This window comes from Dreissena polymorpha, chromosome 7 (genome assembly GCF_020536995.1).
Source record: "Dreissena polymorpha isolate Duluth1 chromosome 7, UMN_Dpol_1.0, whole genome shotgun sequence".
NCBI lineage: Eukaryota > Metazoa > Mollusca > Bivalvia > Myida > Dreissenidae > Dreissena > Dreissena polymorpha.
Window position 1 is genome coordinate 85,640,568 of NC_068361.1, and position 25,211 is coordinate 85,665,778.

The 25,211-nt window shown below is 35.0% G+C and overlaps 1 protein-coding gene across 2 annotated transcripts in view; it reads right to left on the bottom strand.

Annotated features, from left to right (window-relative positions):
- LOC127837562 (uncharacterized) overlaps positions 1-23,674 on the bottom strand; it is a 77,269-nt gene extending 53,595 nt beyond the window's left edge. The window contains exons 1-4 of one of the 2 annotated variants that reach the window (XM_052364755.1): positions 23,550-23,674; positions 18,341-19,013; positions 17,967-18,125; positions 15,805-16,375 (exon numbers count right to left, since the gene is read on the bottom strand). In XM_052364755.1, the coding sequence (XP_052220715.1) occupies positions 15,805-16,375; positions 17,967-18,125; positions 18,341-18,871 (1,261 nt within the window). In that variant the 5' untranslated portion in view covers positions 18,872-19,013; positions 23,550-23,674. The remainder of the gene's footprint in view (positions 1-15,804; positions 16,376-17,966; positions 18,126-18,340; positions 19,014-23,549) is intronic. The other variant, XM_052364754.1, reaches the window with a different exon arrangement.
- Positions 23,675-25,211: the final 1,537 nt, after the last annotated feature.

The window sequence follows — 25,211 nt, forward strand, 5'->3', positions numbered from 1 at the left end:
TACGTTTCAATTAAACATTTCTCATTATGAATAAAATCTTCCTTGTTGAGGAGAACACTTCTAGTTATTAACTAGTGGTTAAAGTATGCATTCATGACTCTGTATTGAACCACTTGAGAACAATCTACCATTCATCCTCCTCCAGTCTGAATGTTAAATTATTATAAGTGTTTTTGGAAGAGAGCATAACAAAATTGCAAACTAAAATGTGTTTTATAGATTAAACAATGTCTAGCATTAATATTTCATGTTCAGTAAATTGTGGCCTTCAATTGTTTGCGTAAAATCTACTTAAGTTTACATGGAAGGCTGATTGTTTGCGTGAAATCTACTAATGTTGACATGGGAGGAAGATGCAAATAGCATGAACATACAAAAAACATGAACATGTGCGCAATTATATCTGCCATCAATTTTCTCGCTTCATACAAGTATGGAAAGGATTAATCTAGGTCAAAACCTCTAAGACAGCTACAGCAAAACAACAAGTAAAACACACACCCTGTTGACTGTGAGTACTTAAATAGTGGATGGCTGGAAATAGCAATTAATAAAAATTGCATCCGTTTTCTGAATTAGTGGCTCTTGACTGACTTCATAGAAATACATGTTGAATGATATTAAGCACGAATCTTTCCCCACGGCCATGTCTTGATAAAGATACATAATTATGTATATTGGGCACCTATTATACATATTTCCATGTGAGCTGGTAGGGTGTTGGAAGTGAAAGAGATTGGACTCTGCATTAGTCTGAGCCGAATGTAGGTCAGCGTCAACAGCAACATGAGGTAAGGTTAGAGTGGGTGTGTTGTCAGTGCTCAAGGACAACATCCATGCAAGTATGAAAGCTTTGTAGGAAACATAATTGATATTCTATGGAATGTGTCATTTTGTGTTAACCATGTAGAGATGGAAGGATGAGTCAATCATTATATACCTCTCAGTCAGGCAATGCCGGGGCATACACAATATTTTCAAATTGGTTCTACTTTTAATATATTACTGTAAGTACCACATACAATTTGGTGTCACAATCAAGATCAACGGAAATAACTACTTGTGAGGAGCGGCAAGCAGATCTGGTAAACAAAAGGGCATACTTAAATGTTGACTGTGAAGGACCAATAGTTAAGTATTGCTATTACAGTACACTCCACGCGTTTTCCCCAATTTCCCTCCATACTCCGCGGGTTTCGACCTGGAGGGAGATTAAGAAAATCCCGCTATACGCGGCGTTTGCATGATTTTGGACGCGGCGGTAAACGATCGGCAAAACTGATAAGCCGACGCGGCGGCCCTCGGCGTTGGCAACGCGGGGGAAACTCCGCGTTTTACGAGATAACGATCAATTTAATTTTGTTTGACTTCCTGATTTTCAAATAAAATTACATTTATTACAAGTTCATACATGTACATGTAGTATAATATTTACAATTAAAAAAAAAAAACAAGATAGATCGATCCCGACGTGGTTGTAGAAGTAGTTGTTGTTGTATAGAAAACTCGTTGATTTACGACACACAAAACGTCGTCTTTTAACTAATACTTACCAATTAATATAAACACAGTTTGCAACATTGTTTTTATTTTGATAATTTAATCCAAAGTTTTCATGTTAGCAGCTGATTTTCTATACTGAACATGTATACAAATGACCAAGGACCCTACAAATCTCGCAAATCTGTGTGAATTGACAGTTTGACGTAATCATAGAAAAGCCGCTTCCTGTCTAAAGGCATAACTTACTCAAGTAAACACGTTCAACGAATGCATAAGGAATGGTTTTAATTGTCGGAACAAAGTTAATTCTCTGCTCGCTAATGCATTGATTTTCTCTTTGTTTGTAGGTTATTCCATTGATTGCTAAAAGGTGGTAACTATTGAGTTGATAATTGCATTTAATATTCACAGTTGTCTTCTTGTTGCGTCGACATTCTAAACAATGTTTACCAGTAATTATGGACCAAATCGGCAAAGTGACATTCACACATGTTAATCCCTTTTGTCAAAACATCGCAGACAGCAGTCTACACAATAGGTCAGTAGACAAGCTTTGCGTATTTTCATAACGTCAAACACTTAAAATCCAGTTCCGCCCAGATGTCTTCTTTATTCAGTTTACAGTACAATAAGTGTTAAAATAATTACTCTACTAAAATACCGTAACGATAAAGATTCGGCGTGTTCGATTTGAAATTATTTTAGAGGAAATATCAACTTATTCGCGATATAATTTCGTTAATAGATACCAAAGAAACTTTTAACCGAAATCAACAAAATTCAATGTTCTCTGCGCTACAAAGTTTGTATAAAAAAAATCAATACACGCACGCTTTGCAGGAGTATACATTGTACCTTGACCTTGTACATTGCAGCATAATTTTCGCGCGCTTTTGTCGGGAAATATACGTGTAACTGTATATTGGAAGCATTTGTAAACGTCGTGTTAACAATTAAAAATCGTAGTGTGTTTCGGATTACTAATTATTATTCTCATTTGGAAATTTTACGGAACATTTATTCTTGTGTCATATATGTTATGATTTAAATATTAATTTGTCAAATGTATTATATTCATTCATATTGTAGACGTACCTGTGAATTAAAAAACATGATTTTTATACGTATTAATTTTCTATACAATTATCTTTTTTATACATGTACTACAGTATTTAAACAATTTATTATAACAATGTTTTTATTTTTTGGCATGCCCAGTAGCACACTGCTAACGCGGCGTTGCGCGGCGATCACTGATAAGAACGGAAAGTGTCTGCATTTACCGACTAGCCTAAAGTAGTACACGCCGCGGGAATTAGCGAACGCGGCGTAACGCCGAGCGTTTTATCGAGTTCACCTCGCTCTTCCAACGCCGCGTGAACACTCGCTAGCAGAAAAAACCCGCGGAGGGAGCGCGTTTTTTGGGGAAAATGCGTGGAGTGTACTGTATGTACATCATAGTTCATAGATACAATAACAACCAAATTAAAGACGATAAGAGTTGAAACTTAACAGATATATCAGATAGTCACTAACAAATTGTCCTATGAATATTTCGCTCCGGATTCATACAAACATTGCTAATTTTGACCGCAAAACTTAGAAAGGCAATATACATGTTATAATATTATCAGCAACATAGCACTTTTTTTAAATTGCCATACCCTTAAGGATGTTTCCTATTGATTGTTTATATTTGTATGACACGGAAGTTTTGCCTTACTGCTCCAGAAGTTGTTTTTTTGTTATTAAAAAACAATAAATCAAATAGAAATGTAATGAAATAAATTGAGGGTAAATGACATGTATTATTTTACAAAAATTAGGTCTATGCCCTGCAATGTTGTTACCTTCTAGCACTTAAACAATATATCAGAGGAAGATAAAACGCTGCAATTTGAAAAACTCGGGTATAAATAAGTAGAGCAAATGAACGAAAAATCAAATGCATACATCACTGTAAAAACTAATTTCTTTGTCAAGGTATTAATGGCCATGATTTAGTTTTATTATGCAGAGAACACACTGACCTGATTGTTGTATAAAGCAGGGAGCACATTTACCTCAGTGTTGCATTATACAGATAACACATTGATCTGATTTTTGTATTATGCAGCCAACACATTAACCTGATTGCATTACGCAGCGAACACATTTATCTGATTTTTGTATTATGCAGCAGACATATTGACCTGATTTTGTTGCATTTTGCAGCCAACGCATTGACCTGAGTGTTGCATTATGAAGCAAACACATTCACCTGATTTAGTTGTGTTATGCAATTACTACACTGACCTGATTTAGAAGTATTATGAAGCGAATACATTGACCTGATTTAGTTGCATTTTGCTTCAAACACATTGAAGTGAGTGTTAATTATGCAGCATTCACATTCAAGTGATTTAGTTGTTTAATGAAAAACAACACATTGACCCGATTGTTGTATTATGCAGTGAACACATTGACCTGTTTGATGCATTATGCAGTGAACACATTGGCCTGATTGTTGTATTATGCAGTGAACACATTGACCTGTTTGTTGTATTATGCAGTGAACACATTGACCTGTTTGATGCATTATGCAGTGAACACATTTGCCTGATTGTTGTATTATGCAGCAAGCATATTGACCTGATTTATTTGTATTATGCAGTGAAAACATTGACCTGATTTATTTGTATTATGCAGTGAAAACATTGACCTGATTTATTTGTATTATGCAGTGAAAACATTGACCTGATTTATTTGTATTATGCAGTGAAAACATTGACCTGATTTGGTTGTATTATGCAGAAATCATATTCATGTGATTTAGTTGTTTTATGCAGCAATACATTGAAGTGATTTAGTTATTTTACGCAGCGAACGAATTTACCTGGTTTAGTTGTTTTATGCAGCAAACACGTTGACCAGATTTAGTTGTATTATGCAGCAAAGGCATTGACCTGATTTTCAAAATCTCAATTTAAATAGGTTTATGTTAATTCATTATCTACAAGGCTGTCCAGTTACTGTTAGCGAAGTGGTAATGGTACATGCACTTCTCACTTCTGCAAACGGGGTTCAAACCCCATGCCCAGGGCACGTGAGTTTGGTAGGTAGTCACTATAATGGACAGGTGGGTTTCCTCTGGGCAATCCGGTTCCCCCCCCCCCCCCACAGCATAAGACCACACCAAAATTGAATAACTTTCAGTAAAACCTAATTACATATGTAGTGGAAACTGAAGCTTTTATTTAAAATTCGTTTCAACTTTCATGAGTCTAGTAATTAAAATAGGTAGGAGTGGTGGGACACACTATGGGTCTCCACATAATGCAGGCACTGTTCCGGAAGGACCTCATGAACTTAGAACATTATCTATGATTATAATCTTTTTTTTTGTAACGCCCTGCATCAATTAATGTAGATCACTTGTTTAAGCAATGAATGATTATCAGCATGTTTCTCAGCATATGACATCCTGCCAATCTCTCTTAGAGTAATAGTTAAGTCTACCTTAAGTCTTGAATAGCATCACGCACATCAGGGTGTTATACTTTACTACGCATGTATCACTGTTACCACATAGGTTTTTTTAATATTTTAATGAAGGACATGACCACAAAACCCAATAAGAAACATACAAATATAATTTAACACAAATAATGCTACATTTATGAATACAATCTGTCAATATGTTAGGGTCGAATGGAATAACAAGGAGGTATTTTACTCAAGTTCAAAATGTAATTCACGCACATGAAATGGAAAACAAAATTTTCCCTCCTACCAGTTTATAATACACACATTATAATTATTTTAAACAAAGTAACCATTCTAGTATTATGCATGAGGAATTTGAGTTAAAACCTATGTTACTATTTTTTGATACCAGACAATGGGTATACAATTAATGTATTAAATATTATAGTCTGATCGGGATATATGTTAATCCAACCTCATTCATATTCACATAATTCAGTGATTGTTTTCAATATTTTACGATTACCATTAACGGGGGATGTGCCGCGTCGTGTAAGGACACACTCATCAAAGCGCAGAGTTATTTCCAGAGTGTATCACTTAGATACGAAATGTGTGTGCAAAGCTTTCTTCCAGAAGACATTAGCTATTGGTGGCAGAATGATAGATACAGCACTGAAATCACTATCTTCAGGAAAATTTGCTTCCTTTGACAGGCGTGGAAAGCACACTCCCCATAACAAAACCCCAGATGCAATCATAGAAGATGTTCGTAATCATATAGAATCATTTCCTACTGTAGAAGCACATTACACACGCCAAGACACTTAAAGGCGTTTTCTACGATCTGATTTAAATATTAGTAAATTGTATTAATTATACAAAGAAAACTGTAAAGAAACGGGCAGGCAATACATATCAAGTTCAATGTATCGTACAATTTTCTGTGAGGAGTTTAACTATTCATTCCATATAACCAAAAAGGACCAGTTTCAGACGTGCGCTGTGTATAGAAATAAGGAGATAGCAGGCGAGCTAACCACCGATTTGAAAATTGCTTTTGAATACCATATCAAAAGAAAAAACAGAGCTAGAGATGAATAGAAGTTGGATAAGTCTCGTCCAAAACAAGACAAGTCATACCATGTTGCAACATTTGATCTAGAGGCTGTTTTACCGATTCCATGTTCTCTTGTGAGTAAAGTTTATTATAAAAGAAAGCTCAATTGTTACAATCTTTCCTTTTATTATTTACAAAACGCAAGTTCAACATGGTTTTTGTGGAATGAAACTGAAAGAAAACGGGGCTCTTGTGAAAAGGGAACTTGTCTTTTGACTTACATGAAATCTCTTCCTATCACAGTAGAAAATGTCTGTTTTTATTCTGACTGTTGTTGTGGTCAAAATCGAAATAAGGTTGTAATTGTTGCATTGATGCATGCTTAAGAGAAATGTAAAAACATAGAGACAATATTGAACAAAAGTATTAAGAAAGTGGACATACCCAGATGGAGTTGTGATAGTGTACATGCTTAGATAGCACGAGCAAAGAAACTTACATAGGTATATGTACCAAGCCAGTGAGAAACAATTGAGAAGGTTGCACGAAAAAGAAATCCGTATGTTGCAGTGCCGATGAAATACTATGACTTTTTAGATATCAAGCATGTAGCCAAATATGTACTACAGTTAAACGTTGTAAATGTAAGTGGACAAAACGTTTTATGGCCAAAAATAACATGGATAAAACTGCAAAAAAGTTATCCGGGGCGTGTCTTTTTTACGAGCAGTTTTGATGACACCAGTTTTCAGTGTGTGCAACTTAAATCCTCAAGGAAAGGATCTTCTATAAAATGTGACTTAAAACCCTTGTAAGATGCCAAACTTCCAGTTACAGTAGCAAAGAAAAAATACCTGCTATCACTTTGCTCTAATTAATAATTCCTTCAGAACATGACCAGTATTTCAAGGATATTCCATCTGATAAGACAGCTAGGGACAGTCTTCCAGAACCAGAAAGTGAAGATTCAAATGTGGAATAGAAAATCTGAATCTTGACTTTCTTCCATTGTGAATGTTGGAATCAAACAAGTCCATACTGATTGAAATATATGTATTGTTACATGTGTATGTACTGTTAAAATCTAGAATGCAAAAGGAAATAATGATGTACTTCTGTATACTAATATCTCGTATTATGAATATTAATATGAACTTGTGCTAAGTGCACATGTTTCGTTCAGTCTCTCAATGTAGATGCATAGCACAGGGCTGTTTTGCCTTAAGGGCACTTAAACCTGTATGGCATAGGAAAAGCACGGTACTATTCTTATGCTAAGTAGCACCAAGTGCACTTAACACAGCGGCACACAGAAAATATATATGTTTTACCTTTATGCCATAATGAAGTAAGTACTATTTTGAATACAAAAGCATTAAATATTGTATGCAATTCTAAGATATGTTTATAAGGCCATAACAATACTTTTACCTAATATTGTAACATAATATTATGCTAATATTCATATTCAAATAAAAGTTGTAGTTTGTCAAACCTTCTTTTGCGTTTTGAAAATGGACTTATTACGGTCTGGCTCTAACCCCTCGATTTATTATTGTCAGAAAACCGCTTTTAAGCAAACAACTTTCAAGCGACTGCAGGCTGATCTGGATCCAAATTGGCCTCAATCACTTTAATGCCTATCCAGTCATTACACCCCGTCACGTTACACCCCTAGTCATTACACCCTCTAATCCTGGACATTACACCTCTCAAGGTGTAGTCATTACACCCCAAAGATATTGATTAGATTAGTAAGGGGTGATCACATCTTCCAATAGATAACATACCCACAAACAGTTCACATATTCGTATATAATATCACATCTAGTCAAAAATAAGTTAGAACGAAAAAGCTATTGTAAAACAATTTTATGGAAAACCGTAGGTTTCCACGTATAGCGCGCAGTGTTTTACCTCCAAAATTCAAATTAAAAAGCTGGTGCGCTATACATTGATACAACGCTATCCTGGCTGCTAAATTGGTAAAAAATATGTTGTGGCCGTAAATTATCAAAATGGCCGCCATGTTTTTATCCAGAAAACTACCACCCGATACTCGTACAGACTGAGGGGCAATTGTCGAAACAACAAGAAGTCGCTACTGGTAGATATGAACGCGGTAGAAGAAGTTTGGGTCAAAAATAAATTTGTTTGAATAAACTTGCAGACATTTCTTTGTTTGTGTTTTTACACTTCTTTATTGATGAATTCGATGGGGATTGTTGTCGACATTCCGGAGAGCAGGCAAGGGTAGGTGCGAACAAGGTCTTTTTTGTGGGTAACGGTAGGAGTGAAAGGGGGTCATTTTGCACTTCCTAATTGGCAGATGTTATTGAGTAATATGTGCCACGACTTGTTAAGACACTAATTGACATTTGAGACACTAATTGACACTTGAGAACGTGAAGATATGCAATTGCATTTTGTGTGTATAAATATTAAACGTTTAACAGTGCATGGTGTACCTCAACAACTGTATCCCTGTCTCCCATGCGACATTCAAATTTACCGGTAATGCCCATGCTTTCCCAGAGGAAAAATCACACGATGTACACTAATTCTTATTTTCTCACGTTTTTCACGAAATGCACGTGGACTGTTAATCTTTTGCTAGAAAATTACAAAATTGTCAGAAAAGTATAGTGCTATGCAACCCATGCTCTTAATCATAATGACGCTTCCTATTTTGAATGCTTAATTAAGCTTTCCAATGCCCCGGATTATTGGATTGTGCAATAGTAAAATGGCAGCCATTTTCGGTCCGTTTTGGTGGTTTTAATGTCTTTAAATATTTTTTTCTCTAATTTTGAATTTAAAAAACAGCCTGCGCAATATACACGGGAGCGCGCTATACGTAGAAACCTACGGTAACAAAAAAATAAACGCAAACAAAAGTACATTAATAAATAGTACGCTAATTAAAACAAGAGCTGTCAGAGGACAACGCGCTCGACTATTCGAGTGCTTGACAGTATAACGTAAGCCATCATGGGGAAATTGTTCATATTCAATAATTTATTAGGCCATCTTTCAAAAATAAAAAAAGGAATAAACAAATATTTTTTTTGGGGGGGGGGTATAATGTGGGGTGTGGTAATTTATAAGATGATGTTTAAAAAAAAATGGGGGGGAGGTTGGGGGGGGGGAGGGATTCTGGGTAGGGGCGAGGGGTTATGTTTGGGTGGAATCCATTGTGGTATTCAGGTAAGTGTTGATTTGTCAAAGTAATAATAAAATGTGATCATAAATAAAGAAGTTATGGCAATTTAAGCAAAATTTTCAATTATCTAAGGTGTACGGAAGAAACCCCCTCCGGAAGAAACCCCCTTCGCTAAAAACGGCAGGGCGGAAGAAACCCCCTTTCATAGTTTGCATACGTGGAAGAAACCCCCTCGCTAGTTTTGTATAGGCGGAAGAAACCCCCTGGCTAGTTTTGCATAGGCGGAAGAAACCCCCTTCCATAGCGGAACAAACCCCCTTCCAGACGATTTAGTTACATTCTAAGGCACGGTAATTGTTTACAGAAATTCACTTTCATTTTCAGAAAGTTCCCGGGAAGCATGATTGCATGATTCAAATTTTTTTTTAAGACGAATGCTTCGGTTATTGAAGGAAAATATGTACGAAATATCTTCGTCACTATCGGCTCTGGGCGCTAATTTTGTGTTTTTGTTATTTTTATCAATCTAGTACAAGTTAACGCATATAATATGGTATAATCTCACTGAAACGAGTGCAAGACAAATTCACATGAGCATCTCATCATTAACAAATTGTGAACATACGGCCGGTACACCTCTTTACTCAGCACATAACAGTTTGGAAATAGATATTCGCACCTGCATTTAATTATATAAAAGGTCCTTTAATGTACCGGCTATTGTAGATAATGATTAGAAGTTGTGTCATGATCGGCGCCTTTGCGGCTGGTGTGAAGTTATGTACAGTTTTGTTTAATTACATTAGCATTTGGCTATAATTGTGTGATTTTAGGGAATGATTTGATCTTTGTAAATAAATGTTAATATATGCCTGTTTATCGTTAATAAATGCGTGTCTTTTTTCAACAACAAATTGTTTATTGCTTTTTAAAATATGCTTGTTTGAGATCTTTGTAAATAAATGTAAATATATGCATGTTTCATCATTAAATGCGTGTCCTTTTTTGCAACAACAATTTGTTTGATGTTTTCTAGTATATGCTTGCTTGATCTTTGTACATAAATGTTAATATATTTCATTCTATTTTTGTCTATTTTATCCTTCAATAATAATTCTTTCCCCGGCCCATTCATACATTATTCGTTTTATTACCATCTTGATTAATTCTTCAGAGCTTGTGAACAAACGGCCGGTACACTCCTTTAATCAGATTTTCGCACCTTCATTTAATTATCATGATAACGATGTTTGAGTTTCACAGATTGAATATTTAGTGTGTATCATTAACAACTTCATTAACAACTTGTGAACAAACGGCCGGTACATTTCTTTACTGTAAATCCGAAACACACTCCTGTAAGTTGGTGTTAACGCGTTTTTAATACAAAACACACTTCCGAATGTAAATGTTACCGCAACGTTGAAATATTTTTGCAGTGTAAATTCTTTTTTGTGTTGACTCTTTTTCTCAATAAAAATGGCACAAAATTTATGCAGCATAGAAAGCGTGGGTGTATTGAGCGTTGTAACAAGCACACAACTAGTCAGGGGATTGATGCATGTTCGGAGGGAATATTTCATCAAGTCTATAAATAGTCACTTATGCCGAAATTTATTTGATACAAGAGAAAAAATAGCAAGGTTTGTGTTAAAGAAAGTGCTTTAAAAATGTTATAAACGGGATTATCGGGAAATGAAAATATAAACTTGAAAAGTAGCAAGCATGCAGTAAAAGAGTGGCGTTGAAACGGATATATTGGGGAATTGTTCGAGTCAGGATTTTACTACCTCTGCGGGAAAGACTTAACACTTAGGAAGGGGGTTTATTCCGCCTCTCTGAAAACACGAAGGGGGTTTATTCCGCCTGTCTGAAAACTTGAAGGGGGTTTGTTCCGCCTATGCAAAACTAGCGAGGTGGTTTCTTCCGCGTATGCAAAATGTGAAAGGGGGTTTCTTCCGCTATGCCGTTTTTAGGGAAGGGGGTTTCTTCCGAAGGGGGTTTATTCCGGTAATCATTATCTAAGTGTAAAAGGGGCCATAATTATGACAAAATGCTTGATACAGCTACTAGTGGTCTGCTCTTGTTTATAGGTTGGGGTCATGTTGGTAAACAAGTATGCAACATATAAAAGCAATATGTAAAAGGATATAGAAAATATTTTGGGTATTACGCAAACTTTAACATAGATTTATCAATAATATGCATATTCTAAGTATAAAAGGGGCAACAATTATGACAAAGTGCTTGATAGAGTTGTCTGCTCTTCTTTTTTGGTTGGGGTGATGTTGGTAAACAAGTATGCAAAATATGAAAGCAATATGTCAAGGGACAATGAAAATAAATGGGCTAGTACGAAAACTTTAACATTTGCTGCATATTATAAGTGGAAAAGGGGCCATAATTATGACAAAATGCTTGATAGAGTTGTCTGCTCTTGTTTATAGGTTGGAGTCATGTTGGTTTACAAGTATGCAAAATATGAAAGCAATATGTCAAGGGACAATGAAAATAATTGGGGTAGTACGAAAACTTTAACATTTGCACGCTTACGGAACGGAACGGAGACGCCGACGCCGGGGTGAGTAGGATAGCTCCACTATATATATTTCATATATAATAGTCGAGCTAAAAATTCCATCACAAACAAAATCTAGTATATACACAAACAACAAGCAATTTATCGAAGTGCTAATATCTAATTATACCAAACTCTTTTATTTATCAAGTAACTGGCCTTTTTATTAATTGCTATTAAACTTTGATCTGGCCAACCAAGGAAAAATACATCACACCTACTTTAATTGGCAACACGATTTGTGTATATACTTTGCAAACTGATTGAACATAAATTAAAAATGGTATAATATACCAGTGCCAAAGTGACTAACTGTTAATGCCGAACTGATCAAACCCGAGTGCCGAAGTGGCACTTTTTACGGTGCCAAGTAACTAGATGCTGAAGTGACTAGATACATGTACCTAAGATAGACATACAGACAAACCTGATGGGGCATAATATATTTATTTAAATGTAGGTTCATAATAATTACTTTTTAAGTTCAAAATTGATTTTTTATGGTAATTACTCTATTCAACTCATATGCATCATCACTGAAACACAAATTAATATTGACTTAAGCATAGGAACCCGGCACAAAAAAATCATATATGATATGATATATAATATATTTAAAGCAGGAACATTATTAATCAATTGAAGTATGCCCCATTATAGGCTTAGTAATCTAGTCAATTGTGTTAATATATTTGGGGGTGTAATGACTACACCTTGAGAGGTGTAATGTCCAGGCTTAAAGGGTGTAATGACTAGGGGTGTAATGTCTGGGGGTGTAATGTCTGGGGGTGTAATGTCTGGGGGTGTAATGACTGGACATCCTTTAATGTCTCTTTTGCTGTGGCACAGTTCATTTAACTTGAAAATGATAATCAAGTACTAAAATAGAAAGAAGAAAGAATACAAACCAGTAAGTAAAGAGTTTGTAATCAATGTTGAATTTCAGGACAGTTTGGTGATCTGCAAATCACATATGATATGTTGATATCGGGTATCATAGTCAATCAATAAGTCGCAAAATGCTCAAATAGAATATATAAAGCAAATGTGACTTAAATTGATACCAGTATGCTAGTTTTGCCGTGTCAAGATCCAGAAAGTCCTTCATTCACATCGAATATATCCTTCGAATTCCATCCATTGTTGTCATTAGCGGAGATTTAGTGAATAAATAACTCATATATCCTAAATGACAGTTTCTAAATAGCCAAACAAGCCGATTTATGCTGTAAGAAAATTTTGACACAAGTGCAATATTTTCTCATGGGCGCAGCCATTGTTGTATGTTGAGGCATGAACGACAACTCTGCAGTCAGAGAATGTTATAAATTAAAATCAGCGAGGTATGTCAATTAGAAAAACCGAGTTATCTCAATCGGACTGGCTCGGTCTTTTACATGGGTCGCCATTGTGAAGAATTTGTTCATGGTATCATAACTTAGACAATGCTGAAGCAGCATCGTAAAAAGAGGGTAAGTTCACATGTACCTTAAATATAGATAGTTCGTTCATAAAAATATTTCATTGATTAATTGCATTAATTGAAAATACACATTAAAGCTAAACAAGCTAGTGCGTGGCTCGGTCTCTATTACCTGCGTTATGACCATTTCAAAATTAAATATTAGTTTAAATTGCTGTTTATAAGCTCACATGAACTAAATAAAACAAGAAAGGTTGGGATTTTATTGTAGATATTAACAATAAGAATATAAGTGTAATTATATAAATGAAGAACAAGATCAGCTTTGACATTGTCAGCTCAGTTATTTCAATTTCAACAAGGGCTGTTTGTAAACCATGCATGCCCCCCCCATATGGGCTGTCCGTTGTACTGGCAGCCATTGTGTGAATACGACTTTTGTCACTGAGACCTTGACCTTTGACCTAGTGACCTGAAAATCAATAGGGGTCATCTGCAAGTCACGATCAATGTACCTATGAAGTGTCATGATCCTAGGCAAAAGCGTTCTTGAGTTATCATCCGAAAATCATTTTACTATTTCCGGTCACTGTGACCTTGACCTTTGACCTTGTGACCTCAAAATCAATAGGGGTCATCTGCGAGTCATGATCAATCTACCTATGAAGTTTCATGATCCTAGGCATATGCGTTCTTGAGTTATCATCCGAAAATCATTTTACTATTTCGGGTCACCGTGACCTTGCCCTTTGACCTAGTGACCTGAAAATCAATTGGGGTCATCTGCGAGTCATGATCAATCTATCTATAAAGTTTCATGATCATAGGCATATGCGTTCTTGAATTATCATCCGAAAATCATTTTACTATTTCGGGTCACCGTGACCTTGACCTTTGACCTAGTGACCTCAAAATCAATAGGGATCATCTGCGAGTCATGATCAATCTACCCATGAAGTTTCATGATCCTAGGCATATGCGTTCTTGAGTTATCATCCGGAAACCATTTTACTATTTCGGGTCACCGTGACCTTGACCTTTGACCTAGTGACCTGAAAATCATTAGGGGTCATCTGCGAGTCATGATCAATCTACCCATGAAGTTTCATGATCCTAGGCGTATGCGTTCTTGAGTTATCATCCAGAAACCATTTTACTATTTTGGGTCACCGTGACCTTGACCTTTGACCTCAAAATCTATAGGGGTCATCTGCTAGTCATGATCAATGTACCTATGAAGTTTCATGATCCTAGGCCCAAGCGTTCTTGAGTTATCGTCTGACAACCACCTGGTGGACGGACCGACCTACCGACCGACATGAGCAAAGCAATATACCCCCTCTTCTTCGAAGGGGGGCATAATAACCTAGAATATAGTTGCCATTGAGTAATTGTAACTGTTTATATGTGTGTTGCACGTAAATATTACTTGCACATTCTTACATACCAAACAAACGGTATAATTGTTAAAAACAAGGTCAGATTTATAGGCGATGATAAAATTCCTAAAATGTGGATTCCAAACCCTGTAGTTAGTAATAATTGGAAAAAAGTATATTAAGTTCCAAGGGGCAACCGATGTAAGTTTCATCAATATGTTCTTAACATATGAACATCACTCTGAACTCCGTAGTATAAGACGCGGCATAACTCTGCTAAATTTCTAGTCACTGGTACACGCTTTGGAATTTATGACAAGTCTTTTGAAAATCGAAGAAGGTACGCTGATATCAACTAGTTGAACTTAAACCTTAGCCTAACATAATTCGTGCATGCAAAAGTTTACCTAAAGTATTAATAAGAAATGGGGAATGATTCTGCTTAATTGACAGGGACATAACATAATTACTACTAATACAAGTGCGAAGTTTGTGAATAAAAGCTACAACACAGAGCAAAGTGCTTAGTCTTAATTAAATACATGCATTATTTGCAGAGATTATGAGTTGTTACATGCCTCAACCATTGTATTTCAACCACGGGAGAGTTAAAAGTACAGCTTGCACCTTTCAATAAAATATTCAAGGTTATAATTGTCGGACATCAAGAGATTCCTATAAAACGGGCTCAGATATTATTCTGCTGACGTATTTATAATAGATTGCACATGTTGTGAGATTGAACTTACATCTTAAAGTCCTTGATCTTTAACAAAAACAATTAACTAGGATGTAAGCTGCCATAAAGTATTTTTGTAATTGGTACACCTACATACAGCGATATAAAGTTTTTGCCAAAAACAGTTTATCAGTACTAATTTGGTTTTAAGAAAAAGTGACAATTCAGCTTTATTGCAAAACGGAGTAATGACCCTTTTTAGATTACCTCACAAAGGGCATATGTAAAGTCCCAAAGGAATACCATCAGTAGTTGCATACATATTGAATTTTTACAAACAAAATACCTTAAGCAGAACATAACGATGTGAAATGTGTAGCTGAAACAAGTCATGTAAGCTTAATTATGTAACAAGACATGCCTTTGTATACATACACTGTAAATTATTTGTCCAAATTTGAGAATAAATATGGTTAGTTTATATTATAAACATACATATAGGGTATTTCTTATATTGAGACAAGCATTCTAGCAAACAAAATCTATTTACGAACCTGATACGACTCGCTCGTAGCCTGCTTTTGAAGTTTCGTTCGCTTCATGTTTCATGCGCTCTCCAATGACATTCTGCACAATGGTTTGTTCTACAAGCTGATTCTTGTTTTCAATGCGTTGTATCGCATCATGCTTATTGCTTTCAATGCTTTGTTCCGCATTGCGTATCTTTCTTTCAATGCGTTGCATCCCATCATGCATATCGCTTTCAATGCATTGTTCCACTTCGTGTATCTTACTTTCAATGCGTTGTTTTACAACCTTTTTCTCGTGTTCAAGGCGTTGTTCTTTAAGCTGTATCATGCTTTCAAAGCGTTCATATGCAATTTGAATCCCTTCTTCTACAGTGTGTGTCTTCATTATCATGCGTTGCTCTCCAATGTTCGTCTTGCTTTCAAGGCGTTGTTGCCCAACCTGAATCGCGTTTTCCAAGCGTTTTAGACCTTTTGACAAGGATCTTTCTGCCATTTCAGAATAACGTTGGCCCGCCTCTTTCGCATCGTTAAGCGTTTGATATGCCTCTTTCAACAGATCACCCAATGTGTCGAGTGATATACTATCATTCTGCAACTGCAAGCATACCAAAATGTTGTTGTGTTTTTCCTTTGCAAAAAATATATTCAATATGCCCAACTATAGTGTACAAAATACTGCTTCATGTTTAATTGTTTATTGCGAGATCATGTAATCATTTCATTAGTTGTCTTAATTATATATTTCACGTGTTGTGGATTCACGGGTAAAAATCTCTCTCTAAAACGACTAAAAATGAAAGAAAATGCGATCTTAAACTGAAATAAACACATTATAAATTATAAATTAGTTACATTTAGGGCTTAAATTTTATTTAATGTTTAATGTTGTCTTATAAGATATATTTTGGTTAACATGTACAGTGTTACACTCACATATGTAATTAACCTATTGTTAAAGTGAACTTATGATCCGACTCTAGCTAAAATGAAATGATAAAGATTGATAATTCTCTTATATTGTACACTCGTTTAAAAAGCAAAACATGAAATATATAATACCTCATACGGTTTGCGTTTTTTTCAGCTATCATTCATATCAATGTTTGCATTTTGTTACATTAGAATCCACGTCAAAAATATAAGTTTGAATATATACATATGTATCAATAATACGATTTTACATGAACATCAATGTAAAAAACATTTGAATAATGATCGAAGTCCATATGTTGCCTCTATAGTAATTTTACATGATAACAGTTTGTGGTTTTGGCAAATTGTTTGTGAACATTTTGCTTGTGTGCATCTTGCACTTTGCGTCGACACATTTATCAATGAACACCTAATCACAAAATGTGTTGCAGCTACAATCAGTCCATATAGATTTCTGATACATTCGGGTATTTTTGCAGCAAATGTTTTCGCGAAATCTGCCTTGAGAAAAAGAGCTAGAGTATAAACTTTTTTTAATAAATATAGGATCTGGCACGAGTTGTCATATCATACCATATTTTATTAAACGAGTTCAGGAATTGTGTTAGTAAGCGAGCCTTTGGACAAGTTGATATCACAACGAGTGTCAGATCTTTTTATCACATGCTTTTAAATGAGCAAATTAAATAAATATTTACGCAAACATAATGTTGTTTACATTTCGTAACGTCATTTGACTTTGCAACGTCATTTAAGCAAAATAACAAAATGCGATTGGTCAATAAACGAAAACTAGACCAATGGAAACGCTTAAAAATGTTGTATTACACATGTGCAATATAAAAAAATATGTAATGGTTGTATTACATGGGAAACAGGGTATAGCATGTGATAATATACTATATGGTATACAATAGGCTGATATTTAGTCAAACATACATGTAGTCTTTTAAGATCATCTCAACATTAAGGTCTTTCAGTTATAAATATTAAAGTGAAATCATCAGCTAAAGAGGAAGAGCTACGGGGCGGCCTTAAATTGTACGTTCTTTTGTACAAACAGACCAGTGCAGTTTCTAATGCCTCCGTTTGGTGGGTAAATAACGTATTTCATTAAACATCTATAACGCATTAGTATTTTCTGTGTTAATTGTTAATATTGTAAAATTATGTGCACTTAACTTTTATTTGTAAAAGATATAACAAACTGTTTTGAATATGAAAATATATAAACGGGGGTCCATTAGACTTACATCTCTTAGTTTCGTGCATGCTATCATTGCTGAGGGATCATGTTGTAAGCAGATTGGGTCAGCCAGAAGCGTGGACAGTGTCAGGAAATAGTCCTGCAGGTCAGCATCTGTAACCTGGCAGTTGGCTGTATGACGAACCTCTCGACCGATTTGACGGACCTATGAGAAAACATCATTGTAACTGAACAAGTGGTAAGGTTATCTAATTTTGCATATGATGGCAATATACTCGTTTATGCAGTGTTACAAACTTATTAAATGCAATTAAATAACACGAACTATGCTTCAGATTTTGTAGATGACTTTTGAATTTTAGTTGATAAATTTACACACAACCGTGTTAGCATTTTAATCATGCTTTTACAATATATTACCTTTTCTAGTTGACATTGATTATCAGGTGGTGGAGGTGAAAGAAATGATGAGGAGAGACATGTCTGGAAATGAAGGCAATTCAACATGATGCTTATCACACCATTGAAATCTGATTCCAAGACTGAGGAAACGCTGCTATATCCGTCTGGAGGGAGGTAGCATTTTCCTATTTCCCAATAGTCTAGTGCCCACTTTTCCGCACGAGTGTTCTTCAAGGAAGGTCTACCGTATCTGTGCAGTAATATGATATTCTGTTTTACATTGTCACATGTTGGGCATGGCTGTGGTTTCTGTGATTTGTGAAAAGCACAATTATTTCGTTTGATCTTTTTACAATATGGGTTGGTGGGACAAGGTATGAGTTTTTCAATCGGACAGAGTCCACAACTTCTACCAACAACTGCGTGTACATTCTGTAATTGTGTGTTCAGAAAGTTAGCTAGTCCTTCCCTCGTCACATTCAGTGCTATAGAAGCCTTGATCCAGTTATTGGTCTCTTTTTCTGTGAAAATGTTGGTGTTGCAGGCCATCCTGCTCAAATAACATCCACTGCTCAGTGGTGATTTCGTTGATGGGAAAGCATAAACACGATGTTAATTACTGTGAATGTCAGATTCCTCTTTGCAACATTGACTCCGAGTAATGACCCTTTCAGTGGTATTCATTCGCCATCTACAATAAAATAATTTAATTTACAAAACTCATAAGCCGGGTTCAGATCAAACTGGTCTAACATACAGTGTATTTATGTTATTGTTTCATACGCATAAAGTTTATCTATTCATGAAGCTACACTGACTGACTGTATAATTATGGACCCATCTCCACTCAATCCTGTATTAATGACAATCTGTTTATGTCGTCGAGATTTGAATTGTTGATGTCACATAATATATGACTCCTGCATTTGAGATGCTCAGCACACCGTGCTGGTTGAGACTTGTTAATCTATAAGACAGATTTTGTGTTGCTATTTGATAACAAGTAAAGTACACAATGATCTAAAGGATGAACTAAAGCAAAAAAATGTTGCGGATATTTATTTTCCGGAAGACTTTGTGTATGAACGCGATGAAAAAAACTTACAACTAACTGCCTCTAGAGTGGTAACAACAATTTTCTAGTATTGGACGTGGTGGCCTAGTTTTTAAATGCACCTTTGCCAGAATCAGATTCAGCCTAGTATTTTTTCTAGATGCAAATGTAGACCAAGATTTATCAACACTGAGTGATAAATATGGCCTCTGGAATGGTTCAAGAAGTAGGCTTTTCCTCAGATTTTACCAATTGACCTCATTTTTGAATGCGTCACCCACTTTCGAACTCGGCCTAGATATTATCTACATGCGGCCTTCAGAGTTGCAACTGGGTATTGGATAATCACAGAAGCTCTTATTTGGAACTGAATGCATGAACTTTAAACGAAACATGTATTTCAAAACATATTCAAAACATAATTGGCATACATGCAATTTTATTTACAAATGAACCGTTGGAAAGCCAATTAGGTATACTGGTGAGCAAGTATTTTTCAGCTGAATGGTCAGTATTTTAATTTAACACACATATATTTAATATAAATTACCATTCAAAATGTTAACTGACTGATGTATTGATGTATTCGTTTGTTCGTTCGGTTTTTTTAAGCACTCGATCGATTAAGGTTCATGTAAAGTGTAAAAAGGCGTATTCTTCACATAGAAATACTTCAATAAATATTATGGCAATAAATTCAATTTATAAGTCAATAGCCTCGTTAACACTTGTAGAACATATAAGAAAATGCTAATAAAAAAAATATGATGCAAAATGTTGCTTTTGAAGAAATATACAGCGCATGCATGAAATTATCAAAATAACAAACGGAGTTAAATTGAACAAATTCCTTTGGTCAAAATATTGTATACACTTAATGTTAGGTACTACAAATGAAAAGTCCACACAACACACACCAACAATCCTAAAATAAGGAAAAGAAAAAAAAAAAAAAAATGTCAAAAGTGAACACAATAATTGGGAACTACTTTAAGTATGGTGGACTTACCAGTGAACCTTCATTTTCAAAATTACTTATCTACTCGCAATACAGTACTCATTATAGTCACAAAATGACACAATTACAAAAAATAAACTATATTACCAAAAGGGAAAACACTTTGATTGTTCATTTGAAATATATAGGACTCGGAAAGACGACTAATTGGCTACCTTAAAACAAATTACAACATGTTTATGTCACATCTCGAACTCCTAGTCCAAATAATTAGACGTAAGCTACCCCGCTTAAATGTAAATCGACCTCATATTAATAGGAGTACTCGAACTCCATACACGTTAGTTAAACAGAATTATGGAGGTTTCGGCGAAACACCAGTTCGGCGAATTGATTATAAATAGTAGGTGTTAAACCGGTTCGGCGAAATGATTTATAGTTGATCACGCCTTTACATAACTACTTAATAGGTGTGAATAGATCGATGTACGGCATTGCTATCACATCCAAATTGTATATTTTAATTAGCGATATTGTTTCACACTTATTATAAAGAACGCTTGGCTCAAGTGAGGCTGTCAAATTTCATCACCTGAAAACAGCTCACAGTTTGGTATCTAGTGATGAATGTCATATTATGCTGACTTCTATAAATGGTCGACATGGTCACTTATGTTTGTTCTAGCTATCATGGCGAATGAATGGGTGATGGAGGTTTCGTCACAATGCAGTTTCGTCACACTGATATTATGAAGGAGGGCAGTGGAGGTTTCGTCACACTGATATATTGTATAGATTAAAATGATATTGCAATTGAATATGATGTTGTCAGTGTTATTTTATAGTTAAATAGAAATATATTAACATGTAACAGGCAATAATTAATGTCCTATGATTTTAATAAATATGCTTTAAAAAGTAACTTTTTTGTCTTTACTGTTGATTTTATGCGAAAAATGTAACACTTGCATTACACTTTGCATATTATCTTTTTTTCTATCATAATATCAACTTTTTCTGCGCGCGTAATATATGAATAAAACACATATTTGTGGAGCACATGAAAACACGTCCACACCCTATCGACTACCAATCTACGATTATAAGATTTTTCAATTATTGATTACTTGATAGTGCAAACATATTAATTAGTGCATTGCAAACAATCAATTAGCGACACACGCCTTTAATTGGCAATTAAAGAAGTTGGCTTAAATTTGCAGCGTGGATTATACAAACTGTGTGTATTTATACATACAGAGTAAATAACGTCTGTTAAACAAGAGTATATAATAGGGGAGTTGTTTCATTGCAACCACAAAATCCAATCATGGATGTTTGGAAATAAATGCATGTGTTGCGTAAAGGTATGCATATTATTATACCGTTTATTGAGTAGATTTGTATTTGATTGTATCTTTATGTTTATATGCAAATATTTATTTTTGGTGATATATTGCTTGCAAATAAATGTGTGTTGTGTAAAGCCAAAGGTAAGTATATTATTATACCGTTTATTGAGTAGATTTGTATTTGATTGTATCTTAATGTTTTATATGCACATTTTTGTGTGTGTAATATTGTTTGCAAATAAATGTATGTGTTGTGTAAAGGTAAGTATATTATTATACCGTTTATTGAGGAGATTTTTATGTTAATGTATTGTGTAATATTGTTTTGTATTTGAATAAATGGTTTTTGTGAATCATAATCAACATTGTATTATGTCATTTAATTGCATGTGCATACTAACTAAATACTTTATTTATCGAATTTAACACAAAAGAAAAAAAACAACATGTTGATTGATAACAGAAGAAAGGTGTCAATCAAAGGTGCTAAAGTTTCCCGGTATTGTATATTACACCTATATATTACCATTGTGACGAACCCTCTACCCGGTTTCTACAGTAAATTCAGTGTGACGAAACTGCAGTGTGACGAAACCTCCGTAAACCGAATGAATATCCTTGTATAAAATGCATGAAAAATGTGCCTCGGCGTATGCACGCCGTAAGTTGTGACGGTTGTGGTCGGTGGCAACATCGTTAATGCGACACCGGTATTACATCTGAGCAGTACCGCTTGATGTCAAGTGGACAACTGACCATGGAGTGGTCTTGTGTGGATTGTAATTTGGACAGTGAGGTTCGTCAATTGTCGTCAACAACAGTGTATGACGAAATACCCCCTGATACAAGTATACCTAATTCTCCAATCCGGGAACTGTCCCAAACACTGTTCGATCTGATGGTGACCCAGACGTAGTAGAACCAGAAGAGGATAGGATGGAAGAAGCGTCAAATAACATAGATGACCGGTCGTTCGATATATCGAACCGAAATATTGAGCGACCACATGTGTCGCTTGATGAATCACTACCCGATCGACCCCTTGATGATATCATTCCCAATGCGGTACCAACAACGTACGAAGTAGTGGAAAGTGGCAGTAAGCGTGATGGTCGACTACTCGTGAGCAGTGACGGCTACACATACAACGCAAGGAAGACACACAGTGGAAGAACGTACTGGACATGTAGTGTGAGAAATAAACAAGTAGCATGCTTCGCTAGTGTAAAACAGTTTGGCGACATGTTAACAGCCAGTCTAAATGAACATACACATCCCGCAAATCCAGGGGCATATAAAAAATCTAATATCAGAACAACTGATGCCATCCACGACGAAGATTGTTAAAAGCTATGCTCTCATGTATATTGAATTGTCTGTGTTGTATCATTTGCAAATTGATTGCCTTAGTACATGGTGAATTGCATAAGTAAATAAGGTAATTATGACTATTTTTTATGTATAATCACTTGCAAGTAAATTTGTGAATATGAACATGTTGAACAATCGTTAAAAGGTATTTCAATAAAATATTACACTGCACACTGTTTTTCCTTTGTTTTATTCACACGATTAAATACTCATGCATACTGTTTAATTGCTCCTCGTGCGCTGATTTGAGCAATCAACTACAATAGTAATTGACCGGTTTAACACCTACTATTTATAATCAATTCGCCGAACCGGTGTTTCGCCGAAACCTCCAGTAACCAGTTAAACATGTGGGGCATAAAACATCCGGTTTCAAGGAAGTCGACATAACAATATTTCAATTAACGATCTAGGCATAATATTTGTGGGATCGGAAAAATGAATTATACAAATGTTGGGCACACGCACATATTAAACCAACTGAACACTTACATTTCTATAAAAACCTTGTCATCGATGAAAAAGTGCTTTTGTTATTGTCTTGTCATGTTTACTTGTTCAGGAAGCCATTATTTGCCGGAAGTATATTCGAAAAATATTTCGTTTCAAAATCGATCATTGATAAATTACTCACGATCCGTTTGTTCTAAAATTTGTATTATTTGTTTATGAGGTAATTTCATGTTATGTTATAAAGTAAATATTTAATATAAGCAATATTTAACAAATTCGCAAATACGAATCAATACCTTAGTTAAAGTTTTTTGATAACTTTTGCAATATTTAAGACAGAAACTTGATATTTGGCATGTATGTGTATCTCATGGAGCTGCACATTTTGAGTGGTGAAAGGTCAAGGTCATCGTTCAAGGTCAAAGAAGCTAATCCAAGGAAGTAATAAGCTTTAAAGGGCGATAATCTGTACCTGCCAAATGAACAAAAAACAAAGCGGCGCAATAGGGGGCATTGTGTTCCTGACAAACACATCTCTTGTTATAAATACATTTATATAAAGTTCTGTATTTTTTAGGACCTTAGTTATAAACATATTTTCTAGTCATACATAAAATGTTCTAGTCATAAGCATATATGTCATATTTTCATACAGTTTGTACATTATTGTGATTCTATTGTTGTTAAATGTTATTATATTATGTTATTTCCCAAGAAGGTATCTTGAGTTTATCAATAAATTGCTTGTATTGAGTATTTGTGCTTGTTTTATATAACCAATAATACAGAGGAATCCATTTCAAATCAAAACATAAATACTTTCCAACAGCGTTATTCTCCTGTGTACAGTCATACACCCCATAATGTTTTTAAATTGTCAGACAGTTATTAAACTGAAACAAACGAACCTATCTGATGTTTTATTTAATACATGCATCATTTGTTTTGACAGTCAAAATAATTGTTGACAGTCAAAATAAGTTTTTTGAGATGATCCCTGACCTACATCTTCCAAATAGTCCGAGTGATCCGAAATTACCGCACTCGATTCAGAACTAGCCGACTTTATGCAAGCGAATAAGTTCAAATTGGCATCAGAAATGTATTGATAAGTATTAATAAATTAATATGGCCTGAAAGATGAAATATTTTGCCTCAACAATCCAAGTTTTTTGAAAGCAATTGCTTTATTTTAAAAATATTTACACCATTATTTACGTTAGTGATCCGGAACTACCCGACCGACTGTACACATTTCTGACCAAGATGGACGACCGATGAAATTAAATCGGGAGGAGAGTCAATTATATCAAGATTCTTTTCAAATAGTGCGTTTCAAGTAAGTGTCATTGTTATGGAGATATTATGAAAATGATATATTTTCATTAATTTTATTTTATAAGATCATAACTCTTATTGATCGCATGCTATGCGCGCAGAAAGTTAGTATTTTTCCAAAATCTATAAATAGCGACTCATGGCATTGACATGTTCATTTTGAAATACGCATAGTGTCTTTGTGGGGCTGTATTGACGCAATTCAATGCTCGGAGTACCTTACATATAACTTGCATATACTGTTGGTGTTTTTATTTGGTGCATTTGTGTTTTTTTAATGAAATTGAGAATTTGCCATACCTTGCAATATTTTTGATAATAATTACATTATTACTACCATTTGTGAGTGTTTTTTTTTTAATT